The sequence below is a fragment of the Clavelina lepadiformis genome, chromosome 8 (genome assembly GCF_947623445.1).
Source record: "Clavelina lepadiformis chromosome 8, kaClaLepa1.1, whole genome shotgun sequence".
Taxonomy (NCBI): domain Eukaryota; kingdom Metazoa; phylum Chordata; class Ascidiacea; order Aplousobranchia; family Clavelinidae; genus Clavelina; species Clavelina lepadiformis.
Window position 1 is genome coordinate 4,622,001 of NC_135247.1, and position 27,911 is coordinate 4,649,911.

The window sequence follows — 27,911 nt, forward strand, 5'->3', positions numbered from 1 at the left end:
AATAATTGCTAACTTCATTGTAGTTAACACAATAATTGCACTAGTTTGAAATTGGCATACAAAAACTTTTTTAGATTTTATTTATTGGTTACAAAACGATGATTAAATAAGAATTTTGAAGGTAGGCTACGTTAAAAAAGCGCTACGCAAAAACTGAAGAGCCAGAGAAGATAGTGGCATTTAATTGCTTCTCCCTTGGTTTTAGTGTTTTTGTTTTTTTTTGAATTGCTTAATCTTCCCAACATTTAATTCAGTAGAATTTGTATCATAACATACTGCAGCCAAATGTTTGGTTTTTAAATTTCTGGGCAAATTAGCTTATTGGAGAACATTCTGTCAAGCTTGTTCTTCTGGCACTTCAGCTGTTGTCGTTATTTTCAGCTTTCGGTAATACGCCATGGACAGGTTACCATGGTGTTACACACTCACGAACTATGCTGTTATTGTGTTACTTGTTAATTTCTTTTAAGTGCAAAGATAGCAACCTACGTACAGTGTCATAACTAGCACGGTAACCATAACGATGGTGCATTCAGTTTGAAGTCGTTTTATCAGTTTCGACTTCTCCGCAATTTTCTCAGCCACAACGCTCCCCTTAACATTCTTGTGAGGAAATGGCTTGTCTGGTACCGGAACGCCCAAAAATTTACATAACGGTCCCCAACCATCTTTGCAATGATACACCAAAAGTTTGGCTTCAGGCGCGCACTAAAAATAGACCGGCAATTAACCTTTTTCTGAAATGCATGAGGCAAATATTAATTGTTACCGGTTAGTTTTGGGAAATTGCTACAATATTGTGTAAAGTCGTACCATCGTCATACTCACCATTAGTACGTCTGCATTGTGACTTTCATATTTCTTTCTCATTAATGCACCGTTAGTTCTTTTGAGGTAGCTCAAATGCCATGGCCAGAGTGGACGCGCCCCGAATACCACTCGTCCTATGCAAAACAAAAGGAATTGCGGTGAATGTTTACGCCAAGAATTTATATCCTGTTGAGTGTTGATAATACCAGGAAGTTATCAATTGTTTTTAAAATGAAAATCTTAAAAATTTTTCCTCGTTTTACATTTGGTTTGAAGCATGACAGAACAAAATTTATCGATTCACAATTTTTCTTTGAGTCAGTTTAAAACAAAGGAAAATAAACTAACTTCAGACAGCCGGGCTACAAGCCCAGTCAAAAATTCGTGACTTGCTTGCTATAATAATATATGTAATACTTGCACAAAGTTGTAACCAAATCAAGCTAACACGTCTGCCTTTTATGTAACGCGCTTATTATTCCAACGATCTTAGCAGATCAATGCAACATTTTAAACTTATAATCTCAAACATTTCTTTGAAAAAGTTTTCATTCTTCGGAGTCAGCAAACGATGTTACTTTAATGTAATCTCTGCATACCCAACTCGTTCATCATGAACTGCATGCTCATAGCAGTCGGACAGCAGCAGGTCATCAAACGATAAATCGTGTTCTCCTCAAGCACTTTAATCTGACCTTTCATGCTCATCCACCAAACATCACCATTCTCTCGCATGGATAAGATTATCTGAAATCCAATTTACGGTACAGAATATTTCATCTTATGTTTTCACCACTTTCTTTAGTGATAAGGCAATTTGCTGCCTAGTGGGGTGATGATAAGAAAAGGTTAGCAGACACGTAGCCTATATCAATATGATAAAACTTATATTTGTAGTATAAAGCAGTGCTTTTACTGCACATAGTTAAAATTCCAATAACTTACTTTACGATGATTCATTTAATAACAAAGTACGCGTTATACGTTTCACACTGTTCAGATTTTAATTTTAGTGTTGTGTTTTATCTAATTTTATATTAAACAACTTTTTTTGTGTGACCGCATATAAATGGATCTGGAAACTGAAATCGAAAATCTTGTACCTCTCGCTTCAGAGGCTTAAGACTCTTTCAAGCCTACTGACAGAAATTTCATCACTCCTTACTTTTTACGGCTTTCTGTTGCTCACCGGTGCAGATAAATGATAGATTTATAATGGATTAATTATATAACCATAACAACATGACGACTAACTTTGGCATCTGGAAAAGCTTGGTGGATCTCTTTCCAATAATAACAAGCAGGAAGATCGGTGACCGCATCCACATCTTTGTACATCCGTTTGAAGACATCTTCGTTAGATCCCTCGGACAATACTTGAAACCACTCTTGTCGATAAAACAAAAAGTTTTCTTCAAAGTCAAAGACAGCAAAGCCAAGGTCGCTTAGAGCCGCATATAACGTCTTTGTTCCTGTCTTCGGAAATCCAGCACAAATCACTTTCATTTTCAACTTTTAACTTTTAGCTCGACTCACGAAATGACTAACAGTTGCCACGTCTGCAAACTACAATGGGTCATTGGTATTTGTTCGTTTAGCTATTTGTTAGGGTTACCTACGTTTCAATAAATGTGATTCTATAAACTGTATCTAAACAAGCTAAGTTGAAACTACCCACAATCACAGCCACAGACAAAATGTCAATTACCGCAGAGTAGACAATAAAGTACAATAAGCTCATAAGGTAGCAGGCAACACGTGCAACACATTTATTCTTTTCCTATGTAATAGCTTTTTACGTAAGCGTCACATGAAAAGTCCTGTTAAACTGAACTTCAATTTAAATTGACTGAGATCGGTTGCAGTCTTAAACATAGGCCTACAATCTTTGCATTATCATGCAGAAAGAAGGCTAAATGGGGAACGTAGCTTATCAGTACGCGCGTAAACGTGTACGTGGTCATTTTACGTCCTACATCATGCGGAAGTACTGTATGTTCTACTTAATTTCACGTTAAGCTACTTTGGGTACATTTATAGTAATAAAGTATTAGAGGTTGCAAAATAGTCATTTGACACTATAAAAGCAAAAATTGCCGCAAGGTTTTTAAAAAAATACCTGCAGGTGTTTAAGATTTGACCGTGCCGAAAGTTGCGGAGTAGTTTTTCGTTATATCTTCCCAAAACGAATACCGTCTGTACATCATGTCGCTTATGTGATTAATCACTTGAAGAAATTACTCGTTCGAAGCTATTTTTGTGGATCCTCATTTACATTTAACCCGAGTGTTATACGCTAGTAACCCAAACCTAGTATAAACCTATTTTTTAATCTTGGTCCAACTTCAATTTAACCCGAAACAACTAAAATTTTAGCCAATGTTAACATGTCCTTTCTCGTAACCGAAACGCTTATCATCAACAACTGGCTGCGTGACATACTTTTCTTTGAGATAGACCCTTCAAACAAAATGTAACATAGCTGTCAAAATGTTGTTTGGTAGCAGTTTCGCAAGAATCGGGGTTGAAAATCAGAAAATAGTAAAAGTTGTGAGAAAGGTTTCCCATTTATTAACTTAGTGCTGTTAGACGCTCGCATAAGTATAATATTCTCAGAATGTTGCATATTCAGTCTAGGGTACAAGCGGCAAAGACAAACATTTATATGTTGCTCATTGTCACGATAAAATTGAAAACTTCAATTTAAGATAAATTTGTCCGTTTAAATTCTGAAATGTAGAAAAGTATCAAATAAATCACAGGAAAGATGTAAAATACTGGATGAAGACAATGGCTTTTTATATAGACAAAATTAAATTCCCAGAAAACTATTTACACAACTTAAGGCAACAAAATTTAGCTAACGTAAAATTTCTGTTGTCACACAAGTTGTGGCACACGTTTATTTTTCAAAAAAACCAAGAGTAATCGCAACAATAAACATGCAAGTCCGGAAGTTCATTTTTAAAACAGTGTATAACATGCGTACACACGACAAACAATTTTGAATGACATATTTGCGTAAACAGGCAGTTTGACAAAAGATTTTAAAGAAACACTATACTATTTGAAATGCCATTGCTACTGCTATGGTCTGTTAACCTGAAGACTTCCCAGTAAAACTAACATCCTACATTGAGATTGCCCTTATCCGTATATATATCAAGATCTATCGCTAAAAGAAAATTCAATGCCTGCTGTTACTGCTATGTTTGAAATGACAGTACGACGTTTGCGTTCCGGTTTACACAACAAACCCCTCCAAAATAATCACCAGTGGCAAAGATGAGCTTAGTGTAGTTACACAAATTCTTTCAAGCGAAATACGTCTGTAATGGAAAGTGGCACCTGAACTTGAAAGATTGACCCACTTCACTACAATAAGTACTTGTTGAAATGTTTATTGCGGGTGATGATATACGAGTCTCATGAGGTCGTTGTTTGCTTTTTTCACCCACAGATTTAATTGTTAACCTTGACGGCCTATTGTCTGATGACTAGCTTCAATTGGCAGTGATCAATATTATAATGACTTGTTTTCCCTTGCTACATTATAAGACCAAACTCCTTGTTACCTTATTCCAATAGAATTCAACGATGGTTACATAGAAATGACAACTGTATATACTGGTTATATTGAAGTTTCTTTGAACAATTTCATTTAGTCAAAACATTGGCACAGCAACAGCATAAAGACGTCCAAGTTATAGGGTTGATCTTAGTAGAAAGAGTGCATTGAACAGCTGTGCATAACTCACGCAAGATAGGCAGGCGCGATATTTATGTCACGACTTAAAACTGAAAAAAGAAACGTATCGGTACGCAATGTTATTCACGTCATGTTTCGTAAGGCAGACGTCTGAAAATAAGAATTCTATTCGATTTGTATACTATAAAATCCCTTTATTATCACACATCTATACCAGGATTGTCAAACTCAAAGGCAACATTGTCGTAACGCAATTAACTGATCAAACCTTTCCTGAGAAACAAGTTAAACAAATCAGCAAAGTTTAGTTTGCAGACCAACTAGACAGTTATTGTAAGAAATAAATATTTTGCCCTACAAGACATTTTCAGTTTCAATACAACATAACGTAACGATTTAAACCAGGGGTTAAGTTAGTTTGTCCGGCCTACCTCAATGTGCAACAAATCGGTTCACTTGTGTTGTAGCCTGTTGAACAAAGCGGGTATCTCGCCCGTGATTGTCAGTTTTCATGCTTATCTGGCCCTTCCTGAAGTGCTTGTAGAAAATCTCTTTCTGTTTGTGAGAAATTAACGCTAAACAACCACAAGATAAAACTGTAAGTAACTGTGCATAGTTTATCTTATCTACAAGCAAAACTGTAACTGCAATGTGGAAACTGCACGTTCTTTGTATACCGATAAGGACAACCTAGGAAATTATCAGATTTTTGGTAACATCGCATCTTTTTTCATTTTTGGTAACATCGCATTTTGATGTTAATACTGGCGCGTAGTTTGCTTACCGGTTAGGATAGGGCAATGCCAAGTTGTTTCCGTTGTGGTTATTGCACAAAGGTAGCAAGCTGCAATATTTGTTGTAATGTATTTGTAAAGTGACTTTATCATCGCTCTGATATCGTTAAACTATTTTCCAAAATGCTCTGTGGGCATTCCAATATATTAAAAAGATGTTTTTGGTTTGCCCAACATATTGCGCGTTACAAATTTTAACGTTAGTTCGCTACGTATATGTCATAAATCCGGCACGTAAGGTCTGGTCTCAAATTATATGCGCGTTGGTCTGAGAACTTATAACGCTAGTTTCTGTGACCATCTTTTGATGGTCACACAAAGCACATGTACAGCATGGTTTTGATGCGTCTGCCAATCGATGGTAGTTTGTTAAAAATGTTGCTATGTGAACTAGAACGCTTGTAAGTAATCCTTGCTTGCGGTTTGAGTATATTTTCTTTTTATGTTGGCTTTAATGAGCTGGAAAAAAAACAGTATGACCCAGGTAACTCGTAATGGTTTTTGGTTATCCATATTCTGTGCATTACTTGACGTGTTATAAATCTTTTTGATCAGCCGCTAGTTTCTTGATATACTCATGACCCCAGCTTCTTTGGAAAAAGTAGGGCGAGTCGAGCGAAGCGGACGCCTTGCCCCCATCCTATTTCCGTATTCGCGCTCAAAAAAAAACAAACATTGCATACGAATATTATCGTTGACTAGTCGTTTTTTTTTTCAGGACAGTAGTCATTCAGTGGTTCATGTTAATTAGCTGTACGAAACACTTAGAACAGGAGAAAGCTGTGTAAATCGAACCTCTGTGTGAAATGGTCCACTCCTGCTTTGAGATTACTTTCGTATAGTTTGCTGCTCAAACTCTCATGTGATTTAATTTAAGACATCTTACCAAAGACGAAGAAAAAGTTGTGTTCTCTGCTGGCAAGCCTCTGAGGTGTTAGGCGCTCGATATCATCAAAAAATGAAGGGTGTGAGACCTTGGGGGCCATAAACTGAAAAGAAATGCATAAACAAATCTCAGGCAGTTGTTTTTTTTTTGAAAAAGCAAGATTTCATGCATTTTAGATTATGTAAATTCAAAATTTTCCGGACTCCATTAGGATAGATTCTACCTCTTCCGTAATTTTGAGGCCCCCAAACTCAAATCGCGCCGTACCTCGCCTCAGGTGTTTATTTTACGCAAACAATCTCTGAAACTAAACATGGAGCAATGCGATAAAAACATAAATTACCAAAGAGGTTCAAGTTTCAGTTCAGCAACCACCTGGCTGAAACTCGTATTTGTCAAAGTAACACAAAATTCCACGAATATTGCTAATAACAATCTGTTTGAAGTAGCACTTTGGTTGAGTCACTTTGATATGGACAGATTGAGATTTTGTCAATACGGTTGTCATTCGTATTGCGTTTATCTCAAAGTGTTATGAAACAGCGATGTCACTGTACGCTGCAGGTATTTGGGCGAACAGCTACGGAAACCCCGACGTTGCCTCTGCATTTCACCGGGCTTTTATACAGACCGTGGACACTCCTCAATATCTCCTAGCCGCTTTGCGGAACTTGTCATAATGGTAGTTGTCCGTTGATTTATCAGAGTTGTGCGCACGTTTCTGTGGTTCGGTTGGAGGACAAAAACCTGGTAATTTTGTTAAAGGGAAGAAAGTTATGAAAGAAGATACAAACTCTGACATTGAAAACTAGGAACTATCTTACTCTTGTCTCCGACTACTAATGGAGGCGCTTCTGGAGCGGGTTCCTTCTTCTTCTTCTTTTCCTTGACATTGTCATTGTGCATAACTAAAAGACATTTAAGTAAAATGAATTTACGAAAATCAAGAAATTCATGACATCTATATCGGACTGAACTTTAACGAACTAAATCATTATCATAGTTTACTTAGTTAGTTTGTTACTGTAAACGTTTTGTGCTAACATCGCTTGTGTTGGACGTAATTTACAGCCATATTGGACGGGACGAAGGAGGTAGTTTTCTCTTTCTTCTGTGAAAGTTCTGTGATGAGTTTCTGTTTTGCTTCTTCGGTCCGTTCAATATTCTTAATTTTTACACTAAAATATAAAACACTGATAAACAGAAGGTTTTTAAACAGATTCCGCAACAAAAACAAAGAAACAGAAATCAAAGCAAAAGAAGATAGTGTTTTTAAACGAAAACTCATACATGTTATGTTAAACAATGGCTTATTTTCTGACTGAAGGTTGTTGCAACGTTAACCAATACTCACTCGATGCCCAAGTCAACTTCTGGAATTCCACTAAGCATTTGATTGGACAACATTTCTTCAGAGCGAGTATTTGATTTAATCTGCAAGTTAGGGACAGAAAGAATTAGAACAACATTTTCACAGAAAATATCTTATATTATCCTCTTGGGTACAATTTAGGGCTTTTTTGCAAAAAACAGTAGTGAAAGCATATCAGGCGGTAATACCTGCAAATGTTCTGGAAGCTGGTACAAAGCGTCTTCAGCAGACTTGAGTTTCGAATTTTCTATCTCTGTTGAAACTTCACCCTTGATGCGTTTCAGTTCACCTTCGATGTAAGCAGTCCTGTATCGAACAAATTTTTGTATATGTTGATCGTCATATCGCATTCAGTGCATTTGTACAACATTAATGTATGAAACATATAGCACATAAATAAGACAGCAATAAAATAAATTGTGGATGTTTTTTGCTAACAGCAAAATGCCAGACACAGACAAGAATGCCATATATAAATGACTTCATTAAATACAAAATCTACAGCGTTTATACATACCATAATAAAATATATTACGAATTTTATTAATAAAATGATATACACATGAGTATGCAATAGAAATCACCCTTTACACAGAAATCAACTCACAACTCGGCATCTTCATCACGACGATTAGTTTCAACTGAAAATGTAGATCCAAGGTTCGTAACATCCCTATCAGTGTCCTCATATGTGCGATCTCTATTGCGATCTTTGACTCTACTCATAGTTATCAAGCCACCTGTTTGCAGTTTGAATGGATCATTCTGAAGTAAATAAGAGAGTATGCTAATGGGTATGTGTGGTTAAAATATTTTATGAACATGTAATTATTACATTCATCGTGGGAAGATGAAAAGTTTTAACATATTGATTAAAGTGAGGGTCAAGTCCAAAAACAAGTTGGCCTTAAATCAAAAAGTAGTTATCAGTAAATATACTGGTGAAAGGATTTCCATTAATATTTACTGGTTAAGCATTTGTTGCCATAAATAACCGGCAAAAAACGCAAATTCATCACTTAATTATGATGAAGATGGTGGATGTTATTGTATCACAACAAAAGAAACAGTAGGGATGACTCAGGCGTTTGGGTCAAGTATGAATAGAATGTTTCCTGTGACAGAGAAATAAAGAGTAATAGATGTAATTATATTGTACCTAAGAGTATACCAGGAACATGCTGCGTTAAATAAACCTAAACTAGCTTACCAGTGTGGTATTTGTATTGGTTAGTGTAAATGCTAACCTACAGTACAGTTCGGTCTTGGTTGTCGACTCTTGCCTAGCCCAGTATTGCATTGCTAATTGCGGTTAAAACAAGAATGCTTTACCAGTTTCTGTACTGTCCTCTGTGACATTCCTATGCTGAAAAGAAACATTACCTGCTACTATTCACATATTTATGGAGACGTATTTCATCCAAAACGTGTTAGCTAGCCTATCATGCTTATGTAAATCTCAGTCATCAAGCATATTGTTTTTACATTGTAACGCCATGATGATCGACGTTTTCTTCATAACAGGAGGCCAAATTTGCGAAACATATTTGGCAATAACTGCTTAATCACTACACATTATTTAAAAGAATCCTCTCACCAGTATATTTCCTAATATGTTTACTGACAACTTCTGTTAGATTTAAGGTTGATTTGGTTTTAGACTTGCCCCTCACTTTAAGATAAAAAAAACTGCTTTACAGCAACACTGTACCTCCATCAAGGCTTCATCTTCTTTTGTAAGTTTCATCCCAGTTGCCAAAGCAGCAGCACTAAGGCCAGTTTGGCGTTTTCTTATTTTTTGAAGTTCTCTTGTAGCTTCCAAAACATCACTACAAAGAAACACAAAAGCAGGATAGTATAGTATTAATTAAGTTAACTTAATTGACAGAAACATACTTCATATCTTTTCTAAGGCAGTGCCTAGTTTACTGGCAACAATCGTACCATTTATAGGGAATATTTTACCCCGCTCAAATGTTAACCTAACCTGGAAGTTGCCACATATCAACCTCAATCTCTATTCTACCACCAAAATGAACTTAAATCTTTCAGTAATCATTAAACCGCTTTTTTACAAAATTTGCCTACTTGCATTTATTTAGCCCTAACCTAGTTGCTTATCTCAAATGCCACCAGGGATTAATCTTAATGTGATATTTCGACACCGACAAGCATGGCGACACAATTACTCTTGTCTTCATCTCCTCTGTCTTGATACTTGGCGATGTCAGCATCAAAATATCATGCTGGGGTTAGCGCTAGCTTTAGTGGCAAAGTCAGAGGCTACCTCTCAGACGATGCATTTGCCACTACAATATGGTAATTATTTTGCCGTTTATTGTAATGCTTATTTTATTAAACCATGGTGGCTTGGAACCGTGGGCAAAACTTAAGCACACATCAACATTTTTTAGCTTTTTGCACCCCAACATGCTATAGTGGAAAGTGCAGCACATGTATGCACAAAACTTATCAATTGATGTGAACACCAAACATCTTTATGTTGATGTCCGTTTATTACCTTACTAATAAACTAGGCAAATTTGATTGTTTGAATGCCATAGTGTAAAGAATTCAATGCAGACCACGACGCCAAAATTTGTGTATCTGCTCGCAATGTTTATCGATAAAAACTGCCATACTCTTCAATATTGCAAACTTGCTGTAATCGCTATAAATACTAAAATGTTGAAGATAGGCAGTCATACCCATCATAGATACTAGCTTCTTCGAAACATTACTTGCTACCGGTTCATGGTGAGCAACCTATGGGCCCTAATGGAAAGTACGGCAGTTACTGAAGAGAAATTGTGCATGGATAGAGGTAAATTTTGGCATGATGGGGTGCACTGAAACCTCAGTTCTTTGTTTATTTATTATAAATTTGGATTCATACAACTAGCTTCTCTTTTTCAATTGATTATAAATCGGCGTGGAGAAAAAGACGTTTGGTGTGCACATTGATGAACCTCGTGCGTTCATGTGCAGGGTGTCACACTTTCTACTGGACTTAGATGGGTCTAGTAAACTGCAGGAAACATTGAAACATTTGAAATACACGTATGATTATATTTTCTGCTTTTTGGTTTAGTGGCTATACATACTAACCTCTGCCATGTCATGATCAACAAGTCAATGACAAGCTACAAGCCTAGGCTATGATGCTATCACTAAATTCATGTATGTTGTAATTTTTAAGCCTTCAAGGTATATATTACAAGCAAGAAAAATGAAATCGATGATAGAATGAATTTATGCACGATGACATATATTATCATACAGATTTATCAATATAGGCCTCTGAGGCCTGCCAAGCTGTTATGAGCCTACCTTGTGTCTGTTTCATTTGCTTCTTCACTGGATTCACTTTTTTGCCTTCTTCGAAATTGCTTGCTTTTACCAGCTGGCATTATTAAAATATTATCAATCAAGCTGATTAATAATTTAGGCAATCTTATAACCTAGTATGATATTATAACATTTGAAACACTACAGGTATATTTACTCTGTAAGTTGTAAGCTAGGCTGCGCACCCTAAAGCAGCGGTTCTTAACTGGTGGGAAATTTTGCAAGGTCAGGTGGGATATGATTAACATTACCCATTAGGATTACCCCTTAATTAGAGTCATTACTGGTTATAGTCTACTGACCTATTATTATCATAACGAGTGAAATAAGTTTAATAATCTTTTGTTAATCATAGGCCTACTCATGAAAGAAGTTTTGCTGTTAATGAACATATATATTTTAGGTTTCATGCTACTGTTTAATATGTATACATTTTGCAGTGAAGCCACTGCCCAATCGCCTTATACACCCAAAGAGTTGTGGCCAACGTACATTTGAATTAATATTAAGAAAATTATTTGAGTATTGTATGTTACTAAGCTGCGTAGACTTTGCATTTGTATAGGCTAGTACCTATCAGAAATATAATGATTTAATTATAACAAATTCGTTGAATTGAAGTGTTTGGTTGAGATTAGAAATGAGGTTTACGTTCTAGCCAAAAAAGGTTAAGAACCGCTGCCCTAGGGCTTATAGGTTCTGGAAAGTTTGCTTTATGTGTGCGTGATAAATGTGCCAATAACTGCATAGTCAATACATACTAGCCTATTTATGTATTGACTATGATAAATGTAATGCAAAAATTTGAGCCACGCTAATGTAATACTTAGGGCTACATATGTATAACGTAGAGCATAACAGGAATTTTGCACCAGTTTACCCTAGCCTCTACGCAGTCTACGGCCTACGCCAGGGGTTCCCAACCAGTGGTACGCGGGAGCTTTTTAGGTGGTACGCGAGCAGCTTTCCGTTGCATGCGATATACAGTATAGTAGTATAACAATTCAATTTTGAGTTGCTAAAATATGCGAACAACACTTTTATTTCTTTCCGTACTAAATTCTCTGCACTCAGTAAGCTACTTTTGTCGATCTTGCTCCCTGCTGTCATTGTTATTAATACAATGCTGCTGTGCGAATATTGGATAAAATTAGTTGTTTTGAAAATAGTGGTACGTGTTGACAATCCGTGGTGGCTAAGTGGTACGAGAACATAAAAAGGTTGGGAACCCCTGGCCTACGCCATAGAAATTGGGTGCACCATGCAAACTTTCCATTTGCGCCTGCCCACAATAATACTCTGACCAAAGATTCCTAAGTAAGGATTATGTTGTCTGAACCGTGTTAACCAGATTTTAAAATAGTAAAATATAAAACAAGGTATACTTTGACACTCTAAAGCAGGGGTGTTCAAATGATTTCTGCCATGATCCACCACAACCAAACCTGACAACATGATGATCCACTAAATATGAATAGTAAATATATTGGACATGCTTTAATTTTGATGGTGCTTTATTCATGAAAATGTACCCTACAACATATTAATAACTTTGTAATAGTCAAAAGTGAAGTGTGCTACAGCTCCAAGATTATTTCAGTGAGAAAAATGATGAGTTGGTTTAGATCTCACAATAGCGTCGAATCGGGGTTTTCTGTCACTTACTGATATCCTCATAAGCTCATGAAGATGAGCATTTGTGAGTCTCGTTCTATGCTTGTTTTTTACAAAATTCATTGATGAAAACAACGACTCACAAAGGTACGTAGAAGCGAAGCAAGTAAGGATCCTTCTAGCCAGCCTGGTTATAACTGGGTACCTTTCCAAGGTTACAAGTGATAACCAAAACACATTTGGATCTGCGATACAAATCTCATCTCCTTTAAGATTACAAAGTTCTACCTGCATTTTAGACACCAGCAATGCATATTCAGTGGAAAGTTGTGTTTTCCAAGTGCCATTAACATCAGCAGACAGTGGATGTGAAATTAGTTCTATAACTGAACTGATTTCATAAAATTCCTTGAACCTGTTACAGAACTCAGTGTCCAAATTTTGCAGAAATTCGACAAAGCATGACCAATCATTATCACAGCTAACTTCTTGTATAGTCACTTTCAAGCATGGAAAGTGGAGCATGTCTTTGGTGATATCTGAAACGAATAGCAACAGCTGTTGCTTGAAAGATTTCACTGCTGACCACAGCTGAATGATAGTGTGCCCCTTGCCCTGGAGCTTCAAGTTCAGAGTATTTAGATGGGTAAAACAGTCAGCAAGGAAAGCCAAGTTACATAGATTGGTACCTTCAAGCAGAGTACTAGTTTGACCCTTTTCATTCAAAAACATGACCAAATCTTTACGAAGGTCCCACAGCCTTTTCAAAGCATTGCCCTTACTTAGCCATCTCACGTTATTATGCGTGAGTAAGTCACAAAATTCAGCATTATGCTGATCTAGAAAGTTCCTTAGTTGCCGGTGCTTTAGAGATGAGTTTGCTTTCAGTTTATTGATTAGTTTCATTGCATCAGTCATTAGCTCTTGGAAGTCTCCGGACAGCTTGGCACATAGTACGGATTGGTGGATGATGCAGTGGATTCCTATCAGATCAGGACAGTACTCGGTTCTCAAGTTGGTGACTACACCTACATAAAAATTGGAAGAGTTATTTACTGTAAAGTCATATTACCTCTTGAGGTATGTCAATACAAATAATTAGGCTATGGCCGCTATGCTATGTTAGATTTTGTGCAATGAAATATTTATTAGACTTAATACATTTGTAATGACATACATACAACTGTAATGAGTAATGACATATCATGACATGCTCCTATCATGGCGGGTGCACCATCAGTGGAAAGTGCGCAAATGTTCTGAATTGGCAACTGAAGCTCCTTAAGTTTGCTTATGAGTGCATCATATATCGCAGCTGCTGTAGTATTGCCATGTAGTGTGATCAGTGCAAGCAGTTCTTCATTGAACACTCCGTGGTGAAAGTACCTGCATGCAAATTTGCGTACAAAAAATAAAATATATACAAAATGTTTTTGACACTGGACTTGCAATGAAATTTTCCATTTACAACCAATATTATACTTATAATATCAACTCACCTAACAAATACTGCAAGCTGGGCACAATTAGTAATATCTGTTGATTCATCTAAAGCTAGTGCATAGCAATCAGCGTCCTTGACTTCAATCAACACCTGGTCATGCAAATCCTCAGCGATATCAGTGCATCTCCGTGTACATGTCAATCTGGAGAGCGGGAGAGTTGTCATGCTGGTGATCACTTCTTTCTTACTTGGATGCATGATTTTTACTGCTTCAACAATGCATTCTTTAACAGCTTCAGCATCACTGTATGTCATCATCCGCTTGCCCAGAATGTGACTGATGCTGAGTGTTGCTTCTGTGGCTTTTGATTGCTCAGACACAAATGTTGAGAGGCATTGTTTCTGAGAGCTGGCAGACTTATCTAAACACGCAACTTTCTGTTTTCTGGCCCATGAGCCAGGCTTGTACTTCTCATTAAAATGTTTATGATGAGTAAAGAAATGTCGTTTGATGTTTTGACTCTTTATCATGCTTAGAGTGCAGTCACACAATAAACATTTGGGTTTATTGCTTGGGTTGAGCACAAACAAGTAATCTTCAGTCCATTCACCATTGAATTGTCTGTTTTCTAGATCAATTTTCCGCTTCTTACTGGCCATGTTGATAATAACTCTGATGATTTGTACAAGTGATACATTTCTAGAAGTTTTTTGTTTCGCCGCGGCCCCCCGCTGTGCAGAAAACCAGCTGACCGCGAGAAGAGAAGACAAGAGAATAGTTAGTCGAGTTAGTGGTGTGTAAATGAGTAAACGAAAACGATACGCTTTAATGCTGAGAGGGAGCAAAATTATGCTATTATAAATTCAAAAAATTAATTTCAACCCTGGCAATTAGTATCCACATAAAAAGTGAAAGTTTTTTTGGAAAAAAAAAGTTTCTCTTGAAAAAAAAAACTTTTTTTTTTGAAAAAAAAGGAAGTTTCAAAAGTTTTTTTTTCAAGGCTACATTTAAAGATCCATATAAAAAGTTGAAAAGATCCGGATCCGGATCGCGATCCGCCATTTGAACAACCTTGCTCTAAAGGTTAACTTTTAATTTTTCGACATTAGCTTTCGCAAGCATAAGCTTGCTTCTTCAGGTGTACTGCGAAATGGCAAAAAAATTTTCAAAATTGCTAGGTAAAGGTGTGTTTGGAAACAACGATCGCAATTGTGAGGTAATATTTATATGGATGCCAGCAATCACAAAATACTTAATGACGTAACAAAATAAAATACAATAAATTGGTAAATGAAAGGAAAACGGGAATAAAGCCGTATTAAAGTCAAATAATGAATATTTATTTATAAAGTCCCATAAAACCGGCATCTCTGTTAAGGCCGTCATTAATGCAATTAAAGAAGTGAATGGTGTGCTGTTGCTTAATTTTGCGATCAAGACGGTTATTAGAAATGAATTTTTGTTATACGGTGAAGGGTAAGTCGTTCGTGTTATGGCCCGGTGAGTTGAAATGTTCAGCCACTGGTTTATAGTTATGTTCATGACGGATGTCACTTCTGTGACCCGTGAATCGTTTCCTCAAGGTTGATCCTATTTCTCCCTCGTAAACTGCCTTGGGGCAGCGTTGACAGCAGATGGCATAGATGACGTTAGTGCTGTTGCATTGAAATCTCCGACTGATGCGATGCGTAAACCCATTTGGGCCGACTACTCGGTCAGTTGTGTAGGTGTAAGAACACAGTTGACATCTGGTGTGTTGGTAGGGAAATGTCCCCACTTCTTTAGATGTGTCGGGTAATTTGCTCCACGTCAGGAGATTTCTGAGGTTGGTAGATTGTCGGTAAGCTATTAAAGGTTGATTTGGAAAGATAGCATTGCGTGTAAGATCAACATTGAGAATGCCCTGTAGATCTTTAGCTATACGCTTTATGGGTCTCAGTTGTGGAGAGAACGTCATGACCAGCGGAGTCCTATTTGACTCTTGAAGGTTACGTCCGTATTCTAGGAGCTTATGGCGTGTTTTTTTGGCTTTTTCGATTTGCTCTTCTATGAGATCGTTTTGGTAGCCGAGCTTCGCAAATTTCTGGTGTAATTTGCGTAATTGTTGGTCTCGGTCTGAAATGGAAGAGCAAATGCTGCAGTATCTTAATGCTTGACTGTAAACAATAGATTTACATGCATGAGGGGGTGTGAGCTGTTAGGGTGTAGGTAAGAAAAAGAATCTGTAGGTTTACGATATAGTGAGGTTTGTACTTCATTCTGGATTAACGTCACCTGGGTGTCTAAGAAGTGGACTTCCGTTTTGGACCATTCCAACGTCAATTGGATGCTCGAATGTTTAGAGTTGAGGGCCTCCGAAAATTGGACAAGAGTATCGTAACCGTGAGTCCAGATCATGAATATGTCATCAACATATCGCAAATAAAGGAGTGGTTTCAGAGAAAATTCGGATATAACGTCCTCTTCGATTCGAACCATAAAAATATTGGCGTAGGCCTACTGGGGTACCATGCGAGTTCCCATAGCTGTGCCTTTCTTTTGAAAGAAAAATTTTGTTTTGTAAAATGAAATAATTGTGTTCCAAAATAAATTTAGTTAAAGATTCGGTAACGGTAGAGGCGTCGTTAGGCGAAAGACTACGACGGATTGCCAGTAGACCGGCTTCGTGAGGAATGTTCGTATATAGTGATTTTACATCCATGGTCGCAAGGATGGTCTCATCAGGTAAATCTTCCACTGATTCAAGTTTCTTGAGAAAATCAGTGGTGTCTTGGATGTAGCTGCTGCTCCCGGATGAATATGGTTTTAACACGCCTTCTACATAGCCAGATATCATCTCTGTGAGTGTACCGTTGCCAGAAACAATAGGCTGGCCAGTATTATTGGTTTTGTGAATTTTGGGTAACAAATAAAATGGTAAAATGGCCTAACAGAGATAAGTGAGCAGTTTTTAACAACAGCCTCATTTCAGCCTGTAAGAAACCATATTTTTCGCTCTCCACAATCAACGGTGAAAAATAAAAAACATATACAAAATATAAAGACTTTTGCACTAGGCCTATTTCATCGAAAAAAAAAATCATGCATTCGACGCCATTTACATTGACGTGACCTACAGAAGGTGAAATAGTCATTTCTAAAAAGAAATATACAATACAATACAACCGGTAGTTCTTTTTTGAGCAGCAATCAAAAGCAGTGTATTTTTAGATCAATCAACACGATGCTAATCATTACGTCAAGATAATCAGCCTGTTGCTACGTCACCAAAAGCGGTTTGTTAATCACAAGGAGAGCAGTTTCATAAACCAATAGCAGTATACTACACGAGTAATCAATAGCCTGTTGTTTATTACGTCACTAACTGTTGTCATGTTTCCAATAGCAAGGTGCCTCACGAGCAATTAACAGCCACGTTTTATTACGTCACGAAGACTACCTTGATGAAAATTATCAACAGCAGCCGGTAGACTATTGAGCACAAACCATTAGCCGGGTTCTGTTTGAAAACAAATTTCCCTTCTTTTCATTACCACCTTTTAAATCATTAACCAGCGACTTGAGACGTCACCAATAGCAGGGTGCTATACCAATCAGCATCTACTTGACGTCATCAAGAAATTTTGGCATGTACTCAATCACCCGCTTCGTCAAGGATTAGCCCATAGGAAAGGGAAAAAGGAATGCACGGATTACCCATTCGTATGGGCTAAAAAGAATATTTCCATCTCTTAAAGTAATTGTTGTAAGGCTAATCGTGTTGGAATGAGTAATCCAACCGAGCGATAGGTCGAATAAGTAATCCAGTCGAACTGCTGTGGCTGGTCATCGTACGGTACGATTGGATGGCTTAGGCTACTGTTGTAGACTACTGAGATCTATACCGGTATGTATGGATAAGGTTTGTATAGTGATTGATGCACGTTGGAATGCCTTGCACAAACTATAAACGGATCTCACTAAAAATCTGAAAAGGCTGAAATGAACAAAATAGCCTAGTTTTCGATTTCAGTTCTTTCATGCGTTTGGTGTGTCTGGCATTAACGCTGCTTAATTGGTCCTGTTTCGTAGACAAGATATAGGTTATCTACCTCGGGCTTCTAGGCACTGGAATAGCTGTATGCTTACTTACTGAATGTAGAATCCAAGCAAGTTCTAAAGACTGCTTAATTGTTGCACAGTGCAATGCACAATGGTGTTTGAACTGGCAATCCAGCCAACGATAGACCGGTACTCTAGTAGCCAAAAGTCACTTTTTCGGGTTTGCAGTGCTCATGCAATGTATTAAATTGAATTGTGGTAATTGCATGGTGCTTTTATTCAGCATCAGGTTGAAATAGTTTTGCCTTCAAGCTGGTGTGATTGCATCAATTATATACACGTGGCATACCACTGCTGTGGCATAAGGTCAAAGCGTTTCACAGCAATCAACATGATTTTCTTTATTTGGCGGCTAGGATAGAAGTATAACTTCATATGTCAATTTAGTTCGCTTCCATTAACCTTTGTGGTAATCTTTAATTGCTCCAGCCCCACTTATCTGGCTAGCTATTAAGCAAGTTCGGAATGATACACATATGTTTTTTATTGCTTGAATTTAGGTATGTTTATCAGATGCACTGAACTGGAGCAAGCATTGGTAATACCCCAAGGGCATAACAATGGTAGTGCTACTGGGTAGTGAACACTGCCTAATTGCCAGCTCTAACCATTCGGCTACAAAGCTGGCTACTACTCAACATTGCTGCTTTCTTACATAACGAGCTTGCAGAGTACAGTGATCTTGTGTGATTGTCAGAGAACTTCGAAATCCTGAGTGGAGTGAAAGAGCAACTTGACATTGTAGTATTCCAAAAAGGAAATCCATCTGATATGCAGATCATAAGCAAAAGGCAATCATTTAATTTGTCTTGACTTTCGACAAACGAAGGTTTCAATCGTTCTCAAAGAGTTCTATTTGTCGATTATATGCATTCATGAGTTTGCAGATTATTACAAATTAAAAATGATAATAAACGGCCTCTAGAAAATAAATGTCTTGTGTAAAAATATCCCTGTTTTACCATCAGCCTGCTTCCTCTGAGCAAGATGTTATTTGGCAACACAAACTAGATGTTTGAGCTTGAGTCAAGTAACAACTGGGTAATGCTGCCATCCAAAAATTGATGACTATGTATTCCATGGGGAACGTGGGGATACAATAGCTGGATATGTTGTAATCTTTATTTTGCAATCTTCTTTGTGCTACGTTCACAAGTTACAATGTTTGCCATTCCCTATTTTTACAGGGTTGAGCAGAAACAACCATCTCCAGATAGCAGGCAATTAAGTCCCCCACGCCATCCTTAGCAGTGTAGAGCCAGTGAGCAATGGGTATCTTGATTTTATTTATCCGGCTTGCTTTTTTGCTGAGGCAAATAGTTTCGGGAGGAGCAATCAGAGTGGCTCCGCTTCATAATGTGCAAGGTAAGGAGTGACTCTATCGCACTGAAGCCCAGCAGGTTCAATGCTCACAAAAACAGAAAAATTGTCATGCTGTGGGGTTCTATAGGTCTACATCCAGTCACAGGATGCTGTTTACTATAACAGTGTAGATTTGGTGCCCAATGCCCATTAGTCATTTTTTGACCAAAGATTTAAATTTTCTGCAAGGTGTCACAAGGTGAGCTGTTGATGTTAGCTTTAAGCTCACTTTTTGCTACCTTGGTGTTAGGGTAAATGGATGCTAACACTCATTGTTAGCTTTATTCTCCAATTTTGGATATATGCATTGGCCAAGGGTCAGCTCACTGTTTCCCAATTTTTGGCCGAGTACCCGATCTCTTGGTGGGTCGTTATTTAAGTTCACTCACCACTTGGCTCAACTGTGATGGGTAATTAATTATAATTATTTATCTCGTTTCATTAAGAACAATTAGTCTATTGGCAAAGATGCTGTCATTATCACAGTCATGTGTCATGAGGCAAGGTCCATATCTGCTGGGGACTCGCTCAGCATACATAACTTGCTCTGTTGACATTGTTTGCGCTTACTCAGTCATGTGAGTCACAGCAAGAATGCTGATATACTTCAAGACCTTCTATGGTAAACAAGCCACTAAGCGATACTGTGTAGTTCGTACCGCACTACACATCAGGGATGTTTTCAAACGTACCCAAAAAGGACAGGCATCAACGCAGACATCTGGGAAGTGCTTGTTGATATGCAGATCATGCTGTTAGTAGTGGCATCAAGTGAGATTAGGAGAAAATAATTTAAAGAGAGACAACAAAACATAGTGACCAACCAGCAGTCAGAGTAAGTCAGAGCACACGCTGTGGCAAAAACTGCTGTCCGAGAATTTTTCTGCTGATCGATGTAAGATGCTGCGCTTAGCGAAATTGATTACTTTTGAATGTGCTTCATTGCTTTTTAACTTAAGACAAAAGAAGGTTTTGTTAGATTATGCAGAGTTTTTTTGATGGTAATAATTATTGTCAACAGTAAAATATTTTGATTTGATTTCGTATTTTAAATTCTTAAATTAAAACTATTTAAATTTTTTAATTTGTTTGGAATGCAACATTATCCACCACCAAACATTGTTTGCCAGCTGAAATCTTCTGTTTGATGCACATTGTGAATGACTGAAACTTGGCTATTTTGGGAGAAACTTCACTTGGAAGTAAATACATAATGCATGAAGTTGTTTAATTTGGAAACATTTTTTCATGTGTACCCCTTTACTGACCTTTGTTGTTGTTGTACCAACTTTACCCTAGTTTGGGACCATGAAATTCTGAAGCCTGTCTTGACTTTTTTATTATCTGTTTTACATATTCTTCAAATTATTTCAAAATATACCACTACCTCCGACTAAAAAGTGTCAGTAAGATTTGTTCTACCTTTCCAAGAGAATGTTTAGAGTTATTACTGAAATGTGTACTTTGGCTCTAGTGCTCTTGATTTGAATCTTAGTCCATGCGAAAGCAACCATCTCAAGTGGCTGCCATCAAAATTACCACAAATAAAAGGTTGTTGTTGTCTAAACGATTGCTTTTCTGCGAGGATTGAAAACAGCACTTCATTTTGGTGTACTGTTTTCAAAATAAAACTCAATTTCTTCCTGAAGCCACCTACTTTGTATGCTTTTCAGACCAAACATTTCAATTAAGAAAGTTACGATTAGCAAAGTTTTTGAAGGGCACCGGTTACTACAATATATATGATATAATGGATTTTAGTTAAAACATCCATGCTTATTGCTTGATAAAAGCCCCGATTAAATACAACTTGCCACCTCTTAAAAGCCATCCACTTTGAACAGTAATGCTGGCAATTTATTCTCAACTGCATTCAAGAATGGCCTATTTAAACAAAAAGCTGGTCAAAGAAGTTGTGCAGATAAATGGCTATTTACTCCGAAAAACAATCGCTTATTACAAACAAATATCAAGTAAATTGATTTGGAACATTTGTCATTTCATGTCACAGCTACTATCGCTTATATTTTTACATTTTTATAGCATCAATGCCCATAACTTGGTTTTGCTGAGACAGACAATGACCTCACAGATTAAGTGTTTAATTCACATCAAAGTATGTGCATATAAGCTATTAGCCAAAAGAACATTGTGATATTGTAATACTATAGTGCTGTAGGAAAAGACTTATGTGTACCATATACATAAAAGGGTTGGCCAAACTTCTTGATAATCTTTGAAGCCTTTATGATTTGAAAAGGAGTTGAAGTTGAAACATGCGCTTACTGTTGATTACCAAGCACCAAGAAAATCATATCTGTGCACAGTAAATTTTTGACATCTGTAAGACTTTAGTGTTGAGCGTTTGCTTTTATTGCAACATGTGCCCTAAGTTATATTATTTATTAGGATGACTATCTTTATGTGTGTATGTTCTATTCTTAATTCATATTGAGTGGTGATTACTTCTTACAAAACTAATTTTTATCCAAACAGTTTAGTTTATTGCATGTTTTAATTTTTGTAAAATTGTTAAAATTTTGTCGTACTATTTGCTCTTTTCTGAGTAACATGGCAAGCACTAGAAGAACTCGGTTAGTTCTTCATGTATAATAGCTAACTTATATGTATATATCTGTTGTATATTTAATTCGATCTTTGGTCATAAATAAGTAATTGTTAGTATGGCATTTTTTTCATGTCACTCTGTTCATTTGCATATAAGTCACTAAAAGTGTTAATAAAACGCTATTCTAAATTGCCGTCCAGATGGACGTAAGATATTTCGTGTAGATACAGACAACCTGTGTTTTCAATTTAAAAAAAAAAAATTTTTGTGTCTCACTTATTAATAATTTGATTTGCATTGTTCAGTAAGGACATTTCACAAAGCCAGCGGGATATGCTTATATCTTTGTGGGAAACAAAAGGTATGAGAACTGCAAAGTCAGAGCACCTCAATGAAGCAACCATTAATACTGGTTTAAGTAAAAACCAAATCAAGGTGATTCATCGTAGATTAAAGTTTTATTTGCCATAATTCATACTTGCTGTAGTTATCAGCTCTTTCAGTATTACCGCAAGCTGTAGAACTGCACTCCCTGCTTTACAAACAAGTTACAGTTCATTACTGTAACTCTATGCTGTAATTTCCGCTTGAAGTAGGCTATTATGATAGAACTCTGGTTGAAAGATGCCATTACGTACTTTAAGTTCAAAGATTGCAACAGTTGTCTTCGCCAAAATAATCTTGTTGGCTGAGAAAAAAGCGTAAACCAGACACGATTTATAATCAAAGGCTCCGTTCCTTGTCCGGGACAACTCTCCAACTTAAAGTAGTTATTGCATGTTTATTGCATGATCTTACAAAATGATTAAAGTTTGTCCCTTTCTCAGATCTCTTGTATGATGGTATGTTAAACTGCCACTACTAAATACTTTTGCCGCTTGTTTACTAGCGTTTTGACAACTGCTGTGTTTTAGCGTTGGATTTACAATTACAATGCATCAATAAGGCCAAGGGTTCAAAAAGTTAAACCTTTTCGAAAACGAAGATTCACAGGCTACAATCTATTTTGTTCTTCCATTAAGAAACAGAATATTGGTATTTTTAATACAGTTGCATGATTTCTTCCCAAATTTTCAAGGGAGAAGCTTCTAGACAGCATCACATGTGTTTCATTTAAGATATGTACAAGGTCTGATATTCTGGCTGGTTTGCTTAATTGATCGCTTGCTTCATTGAGTCATTAGCATTATGTCGTTAAATGCACAAATGTAGTTCTCACTCAAAATAATTTTCATTGTTTTTCACCTGATAAATTGCATTCATTGATTTCATGCTTACTGTGTTCGTTACTAAATTTGCATGTCGTAATTTTTTTTTCTCGGTTTGATTGTGAAACTTGTGTCACAGTGTTAGTTCGATTAGTGAAGAGCATGATACATAATGAATGATGCATGACTTGAAGTGCATGCTATTTGTGACCTCACATGATACGTGTGTAATGAATTTCCAAAAATGTGTTTACTGTTATGTTGGTTATTAGAAAGCCTTAGATACCGAAGATGTTAACATTGATTGACGCTGTTAAATCTTAAGAGGTGTAAGCTTCTACTCAACTTGCAAATTTACATAAATGAAGGTTTCACTATGTTAACAGCTGAACAATGAAAGTACTAGTTTAGACAAGTTATCAAAGTGTTTTGCATGAAGTAAGGTCTTGCCTGTTTTCAGTGTTTCTTACTTTCAATTTATGTTCATTTTTTTATAAAGCTTTCAAATGTTCTGTACTAATTTTTAATTGCTGTTTTTCAAGATTTCAAACTCTGGGGTAGCAGGTGGAGAGAACTTCCGAAGCAAACGAAACAAGTTTGGAAAGAGAAAGCAAAGACCTTCAATTCTGAAAGTTCCATGCCACCAAATGAAATGGATGGAAACATGAAAACCAAACTTAGACAAAATGCCATTGCTCGAATAATTCAAGCTGTATGTTGCTGTTCATATTATACTATGGTGTAACCGTGCTGTACACGAAACAAAGGTAACTTGTTCCTGTTTTAGTGTGGTGAACTTGAAGAAATTGGTGTGGCCGTTGGTGGAATGGCATTTGTTAACGATACATTCAATGCATTTGGAAGCAGGGATGTAAGGCCATATTTCTTGGAGCCAAGTGTTCAAAGTGGCTTTATTGAGATATTACATTGCGGAAAAGGTAATTTTATGTAATTTACTGTGATATTTCTAAACGTTTGCAAGAACATGATTAACTACAGTTACATTTACTGCAAGCATATATTAAAAGGAACTTTTATAGCACTTATTTTTTAACTTTAACTCATTGAAGATTTTTTTTGCATATGAACCTGAATGATATTAGTGTCATTATTAATCATGTTAATCATAAAGTATGAAAAAATTTTCATTAGAAGTAACGTATGCTATATATTTGTATACAGCTTGCAGTACTTCAAGACAAAAAAAACACCGAATTGCAAATGAAAGTTCGAAAAATTTTTAATAAGAAATATTGTAAGTCTTTTTATGCCAACAAATTGTCTTTCTTTAGCCTAACGGTGTGAAATAAAAAATTTTATTATTAGTGTTGCGTATTTTTCCAAGCAATAGAATGTAATACAATAGAATTGATGCTAATTGTTTCATCTTAATTATATTAAGTTGTGTTTGTGCATGCCTTGGTATCTTTGCTCTGGTGCTTTACAGGTGAGACAATGCACAAATCCAATGGACGTATGCCGTATGCTAAAATTAACGAGTTCAGCATCACTGGTATGCCTTGTGGAATCCCCTTTCGAAATCCCGGCAGTTATGGTCCAGTCGATTGCCAGAAAATTATAGATGAGCAAGAAAATATTATAATTATGAAAAGGGGGTAAGTGATGGGATTTCTGTAATCTTTGCATGCATAAAGGGATTACATTACAAATTTTACGCTGTGCGCTTTCTGTTAAACTTGTTGCTCTTTATAGCAATTTGGAGCTGGCAGAAAACAATTTAGTTCTTTTGGTGACAACGAAAGAATGTGAAAATGAGGAACATTTGCACTTTGCTGAACCAACACATAGAACAGTAGATTGGTAATTTGTTCATGATTCAGTGTTATATGTATAACGAGTAAAAATTACCGTATTTTACGGACCATAAGGCGCACTTTAAATCCTTTTTTCTCCTCATAGATTGATCGTGCGCCTTATAAGCCGGTGCGCCTAATGTATGGATCATAATGCGTATGCGCATGCTCACAACGTATTTTAATGAGCTTTATACGGTAACACATGCGCCTTATAGCCATATGCCCTTATAGTCCGATACGCCTTATGTATGAACAAAAAACTAATCAAAGCAATTTATTGACAATGCGCCTTATAGCCCGGTGCGCCTTATGGTCCGTAAAATACGGTACATCATTTGCCAGTTTCGTTTTGGTAATGTTTGTTATTTTTACATTGCCGTACAACGGTGCAATGATTTCTTCTGACCAACCTATTGTGCTAATATACTGTACAGTATATAATTATATCACACACGTATTGGTGAGCGGATAGTTACTTTTCGTTAATTTTCCTTATTTGTACAGTTAGATTTGTAGTGTGCCTCTTTTACAGTCTTTTATTATTAACGTAAGCTGCGATCATTCATTCCATTTTAGCACCTCATCCTTTATTTATGTCCGCATTTTCGTCATTGTATAAAGTTAACATTCGTTAAAATTGTTTGTTGTTTTTTTACTTATTCCACCGTCTTCAATATTTTCGTAATTTTGCTTTTCACTTTTTGACTGCGCTTTCGGAAAATATACTGTGCTGAATCAAAGCATTTTTAGTGATAATGACTCACTGCTGTATTTTGGTACATTGATTTTCTATTAAGGCTTAATTTAACATTAACGTTTAACTTAATTTAACAAAATTCCATAGTAATATGGGGGTTCAATATCACTTTTCGTGACACTTTCACTAAAAAGTAGTTGCAATATGTGCAAAACTTTGATATGTAGCCTAAACGAGTCACACTTGCGATTACGTTAAAAGTCAATGACGTGACGAATACAAATGGACGTAACATGATAAGAGGTTTCTTTGATAAGTTGGTCGCATGCTAATTTTGATGTGGCCACATTAAAAACAGAAGATCGTGATGTTAACTTCAAAATGTTACTCACACCTTTTTAGGAAGGTTAAATTAACCACTTTAAAAAGGACGCAACCTAACAATGAAAATTCTATGCAATATAAGTTGAAGCTCTTATCTCTTATTGACGTGTGGGTCGAACACATTTCATCGTAATAATCTCTTCTATCGTATGATATGATATTATGACATGACATTATTGAAGAGGTAGGCGAGCTCAATCGCTACAAGGCTATAAAATTCAAGTTTGTCATAAATATCTCCAACAATATCATGTCGGAATTTGAAATGCTTATTAACACTCAACATGCGTTTATAAAAGTAGCCTATAACCTTTTTGTTGTATGACATTTTGATCCTCTTTCGGGTTCACATGGTAAAACAAGATCAATAAAACGCATTTTTAGATCTTTTTGCCGGTTTTGCCAACTATTAAAATTATGAATAAGATTAACGAAAAGAAAATTTTCTCAAATGGTTAGTTTTTTTTTATTAAATTTGTATTTTAATAAAATATCAAAAGAGAAACCTTGGCAAGACTTACAACCTATTGTTATTATTTATTGCATCGCTTCAGCAATTATAACTTTAAAACTTAGTGACACACCACATCACGTCCTTTACCACCGTTCTTTTCTCTTGACGCTGTAGATACCGCTTCTAGTAAAGCAGCCCCTTCGGTCTTGCAGAGACCCAATCCCAAGAAGCTAGCGCTGTGGACAGATCTGTAAACTCAATACTATCAATACTGCTCACAGTGTCTTGAACAATTTCGCTGGCCGGTCAGCTTACTCAATACGCCCGCGCTTTTTCTCATCCAACACATTCGCCACACAACTGACTGAATGCGGAATACACGAAAAGAGGGACCAAACTTGTTGGAAAAGAAGTGTCTGACCTTTAGAGGTTAGAAACCCCTGATGGCGAAAACATCTCTGGCCATTTCTCTCCAAATGACTTCGCTGCTGTGCTCCATCAAACAAAGCCAAGCAAGGTTCTGGGTCACAAAATTTCAAGAGCTTTTATCATCGTGATTTAGGGCCCGAAGAGTTGTTGCCCCTATCTCTTTTGTGTGTCCTCTTGAAAGTCCGCAAACGCTTGGTCTACCCCTGCGTCGAACCCATAATCGACAACTTCTCCCCTGGCTGAATTCCAGGTCACCCTTATGACACAGAACATCGCGAAAAGCTTCGGGATTAACAAAAAGGCTGGTGCTGTACTTCATAAACTTACAGCTGCCTATGATACAGTATGGCACCGAAGCTTTGCCTGCAAGCCGCTGCGTCTACTCCCAGACAAAACAGGTACATAATCCGTATAACCATGGAGCTAGTTTACAAACGGAGAAGTACCTTCACCCCAGGTCACAATAAGCGAAACAAGCTATGACGCCTTAAAGACGGGATCCCACAAGGATCGATGGCACTCCTTCTTAAACATCTACGCGCTCTTCTGTCCAGTCCCCAAATAAGTCGGAATAACAGTTCGCTCACGTTTTGACAAACTCGAACAGTTGGCTCACGTTTTGTCGACAACTTGAGTCACTACGCAAGAAACGAATATCCCGGGTCGCCTTGAAAAGACAAATGATACCTTTTGCTCGGGCACTAGGCTGCTACTCTCCGTAAAAAAGCTATGGTTTTACTTTACTCCATCGCTGAGTAGCTTACTGCACTTGTGTCTGGTGTCGCATCACACAACCACCAAGTACACATTGTCATAAACGGTATTTTGCATACTACGATGTTTAACGTACTGGATGTCTGGGTCCCATATCATTGGAAAACCTTCTCTTCCTTGCGGTCAGCAAGTTGCCGG

General features: G+C 36.9%; 4 protein-coding genes across 12 annotated transcripts; 1 reads left to right on the forward strand and 3 right to left on the reverse strand.

Annotated features, from left to right (window-relative positions):
• Positions 1-71: 71 nt before the first annotated feature.
• On the reverse strand, positions 72-2,451 carry LOC143469006 (uncharacterized). The gene is made up of 4 exons (XM_076966520.1): positions 2,065-2,451; positions 1,410-1,557; positions 829-944; positions 72-708 (listed from the first exon to the last, which is right to left on the reverse strand). Exons 1-4 carry the CDS (start codon positions 2,314-2,316, stop codon positions 466-468), a joined length of 759 nt encoding a protein of 252 aa, XP_076822635.1. The 5' UTR covers positions 2,317-2,451; the 3' UTR covers positions 72-465.
• A 3,959-nt stretch (positions 2,452-6,410) lies between these two features.
• Positions 6,411-11,150, reverse strand: LOC143469544 (splicing factor C9orf78-like). The gene is made up of 8 exons (XM_076967279.1): positions 10,902-11,150; positions 9,283-9,400; positions 8,179-8,336; positions 7,760-7,877; positions 7,554-7,633; positions 7,244-7,377; positions 7,024-7,107; positions 6,411-6,946 (listed from the first exon to the last, which is right to left on the reverse strand). The coding sequence occupies exons 1-8, from the start codon at positions 10,979-10,981 to the stop codon at positions 6,843-6,845; spliced, it is 876 nt and encodes a 291-aa protein (XP_076823394.1). The 5' UTR covers positions 10,982-11,150; the 3' UTR covers positions 6,411-6,842.
• A 1,191-nt stretch (positions 11,151-12,341) lies between these two features.
• LOC143469543 (zinc finger BED domain-containing protein 5-like) lies at positions 12,342-14,935 on the reverse strand. The gene is made up of 3 exons (XM_076967278.1): positions 14,033-14,935; positions 13,711-13,919; positions 12,342-13,561 (listed from the first exon to the last, which is right to left on the reverse strand). The coding sequence occupies exons 1-3, from the start codon at positions 14,635-14,637 to the stop codon at positions 12,516-12,518; spliced, it is 1,860 nt and encodes a 619-aa protein (XP_076823393.1). The 5' UTR covers positions 14,638-14,935; the 3' UTR covers positions 12,342-12,515.
• A 2,691-nt stretch (positions 14,936-17,626) lies between these two features.
• LOC143468593 (uncharacterized) lies at positions 17,627-25,775 on the forward strand. 9 transcript variants are annotated; one of them, XM_076965910.1, is made up of 7 exons: positions 17,627-20,643; positions 22,316-22,445; positions 23,761-23,930; positions 24,006-24,156; positions 24,401-24,473; positions 24,666-24,834; positions 24,932-25,775. In XM_076965910.1, exons 5-7 carry the CDS (start codon positions 24,440-24,442, stop codon positions 25,041-25,043), a joined length of 315 nt encoding a protein of 104 aa, XP_076822025.1. In that variant the 5' UTR covers positions 17,627-20,643; positions 22,316-22,445; positions 23,761-23,930; positions 24,006-24,156; positions 24,401-24,439; the 3' UTR covers positions 25,044-25,775. The 9 variants fall into 9 exon arrangements, with proteins under 9 accessions (XP_076822025.1, XP_076822026.1, XP_076822027.1 ...); XM_076965911.1 differs by having other exon boundaries at positions 17,627-19,444; XM_076965912.1 differs by having other exon boundaries at positions 17,627-17,864.
• Positions 25,776-27,911: the final 2,136 nt, after the last annotated feature.

Excerpts from the sequence above, each read along its gene's own strand:
- LOC143469006 (XM_076966520.1), bottom strand. The coding sequence starts at position 2,316 with ATGAAAGTGATTTGTGCTGGATTTCCGAAGACAGGAACAAAGACGTTA. Across the intron at positions 1,558-2,064 it reads AAGCTTTTCCAGATGCCAAA|ATAATCTTATCCATGCGAGA; the intron begins GTTAGTCGTCAT and ends ATTGGATTTCAG. Across the intron at positions 945-1,409 it reads GTTCATGATGAACGAGTTGG|GACGAGTGGTATTCGGGGCG; the intron begins GTATGCAGAGAT and ends TGTTTTGCATAG.
- LOC143469544 (XM_076967279.1), bottom strand. The coding sequence starts at position 10,981 with ATGCCAGCTGGTAAAAGCAAGCAATTTCGAAGAAGGCAAAAAAGTGAA. Across the intron at positions 7,634-7,759 it reads AGCTTCCAGAACATTTGCAG|ATTAAATCAAATACTCGCTC; the intron begins GTATTACCGCCT and ends CCTAACTTGCAG. Across the intron at positions 7,108-7,243 it reads TTACGTCCAACACAAGCGAT|TTATGCACAATGACAATGTC; the intron begins GTTAGCACAAAA and ends AATGTCTTTTAG.
- LOC143469543 (XM_076967278.1), bottom strand. The coding sequence starts at position 14,637 with ATGGCCAGTAAGAAGCGGAAAATTGATCTAGAAAACAGACAATTCAAT. Across the intron at positions 13,920-14,032 it reads CAGCTTGCAGTATTTGTTAG|GTACTTTCACCACGGAGTGT; the intron begins GTGAGTTGATAT and ends ATTTGCATGCAG. Across the intron at positions 13,562-13,710 it reads ATTACTCATTACAGTTGTAT|GTGTAGTCACCAACTTGAGA; the intron begins GTATGTCATTAC and ends ATTTTTATGTAG.
- LOC143468593 (XM_076965910.1), top strand. The coding sequence starts at position 24,440 with ATGAAAGTTCGAAAAATTTTTAATAAGAAATATT. Across the intron at positions 24,474-24,665 it reads AATTTTTAATAAGAAATATT|GTGAGACAATGCACAAATCC; the intron begins GTAAGTCTTTTT and ends GGTGCTTTACAG. Across the intron at positions 24,835-24,931 it reads ATTATAATTATGAAAAGGGG|CAATTTGGAGCTGGCAGAAA; the intron begins GTAAGTGATGGG and ends TGCTCTTTATAG.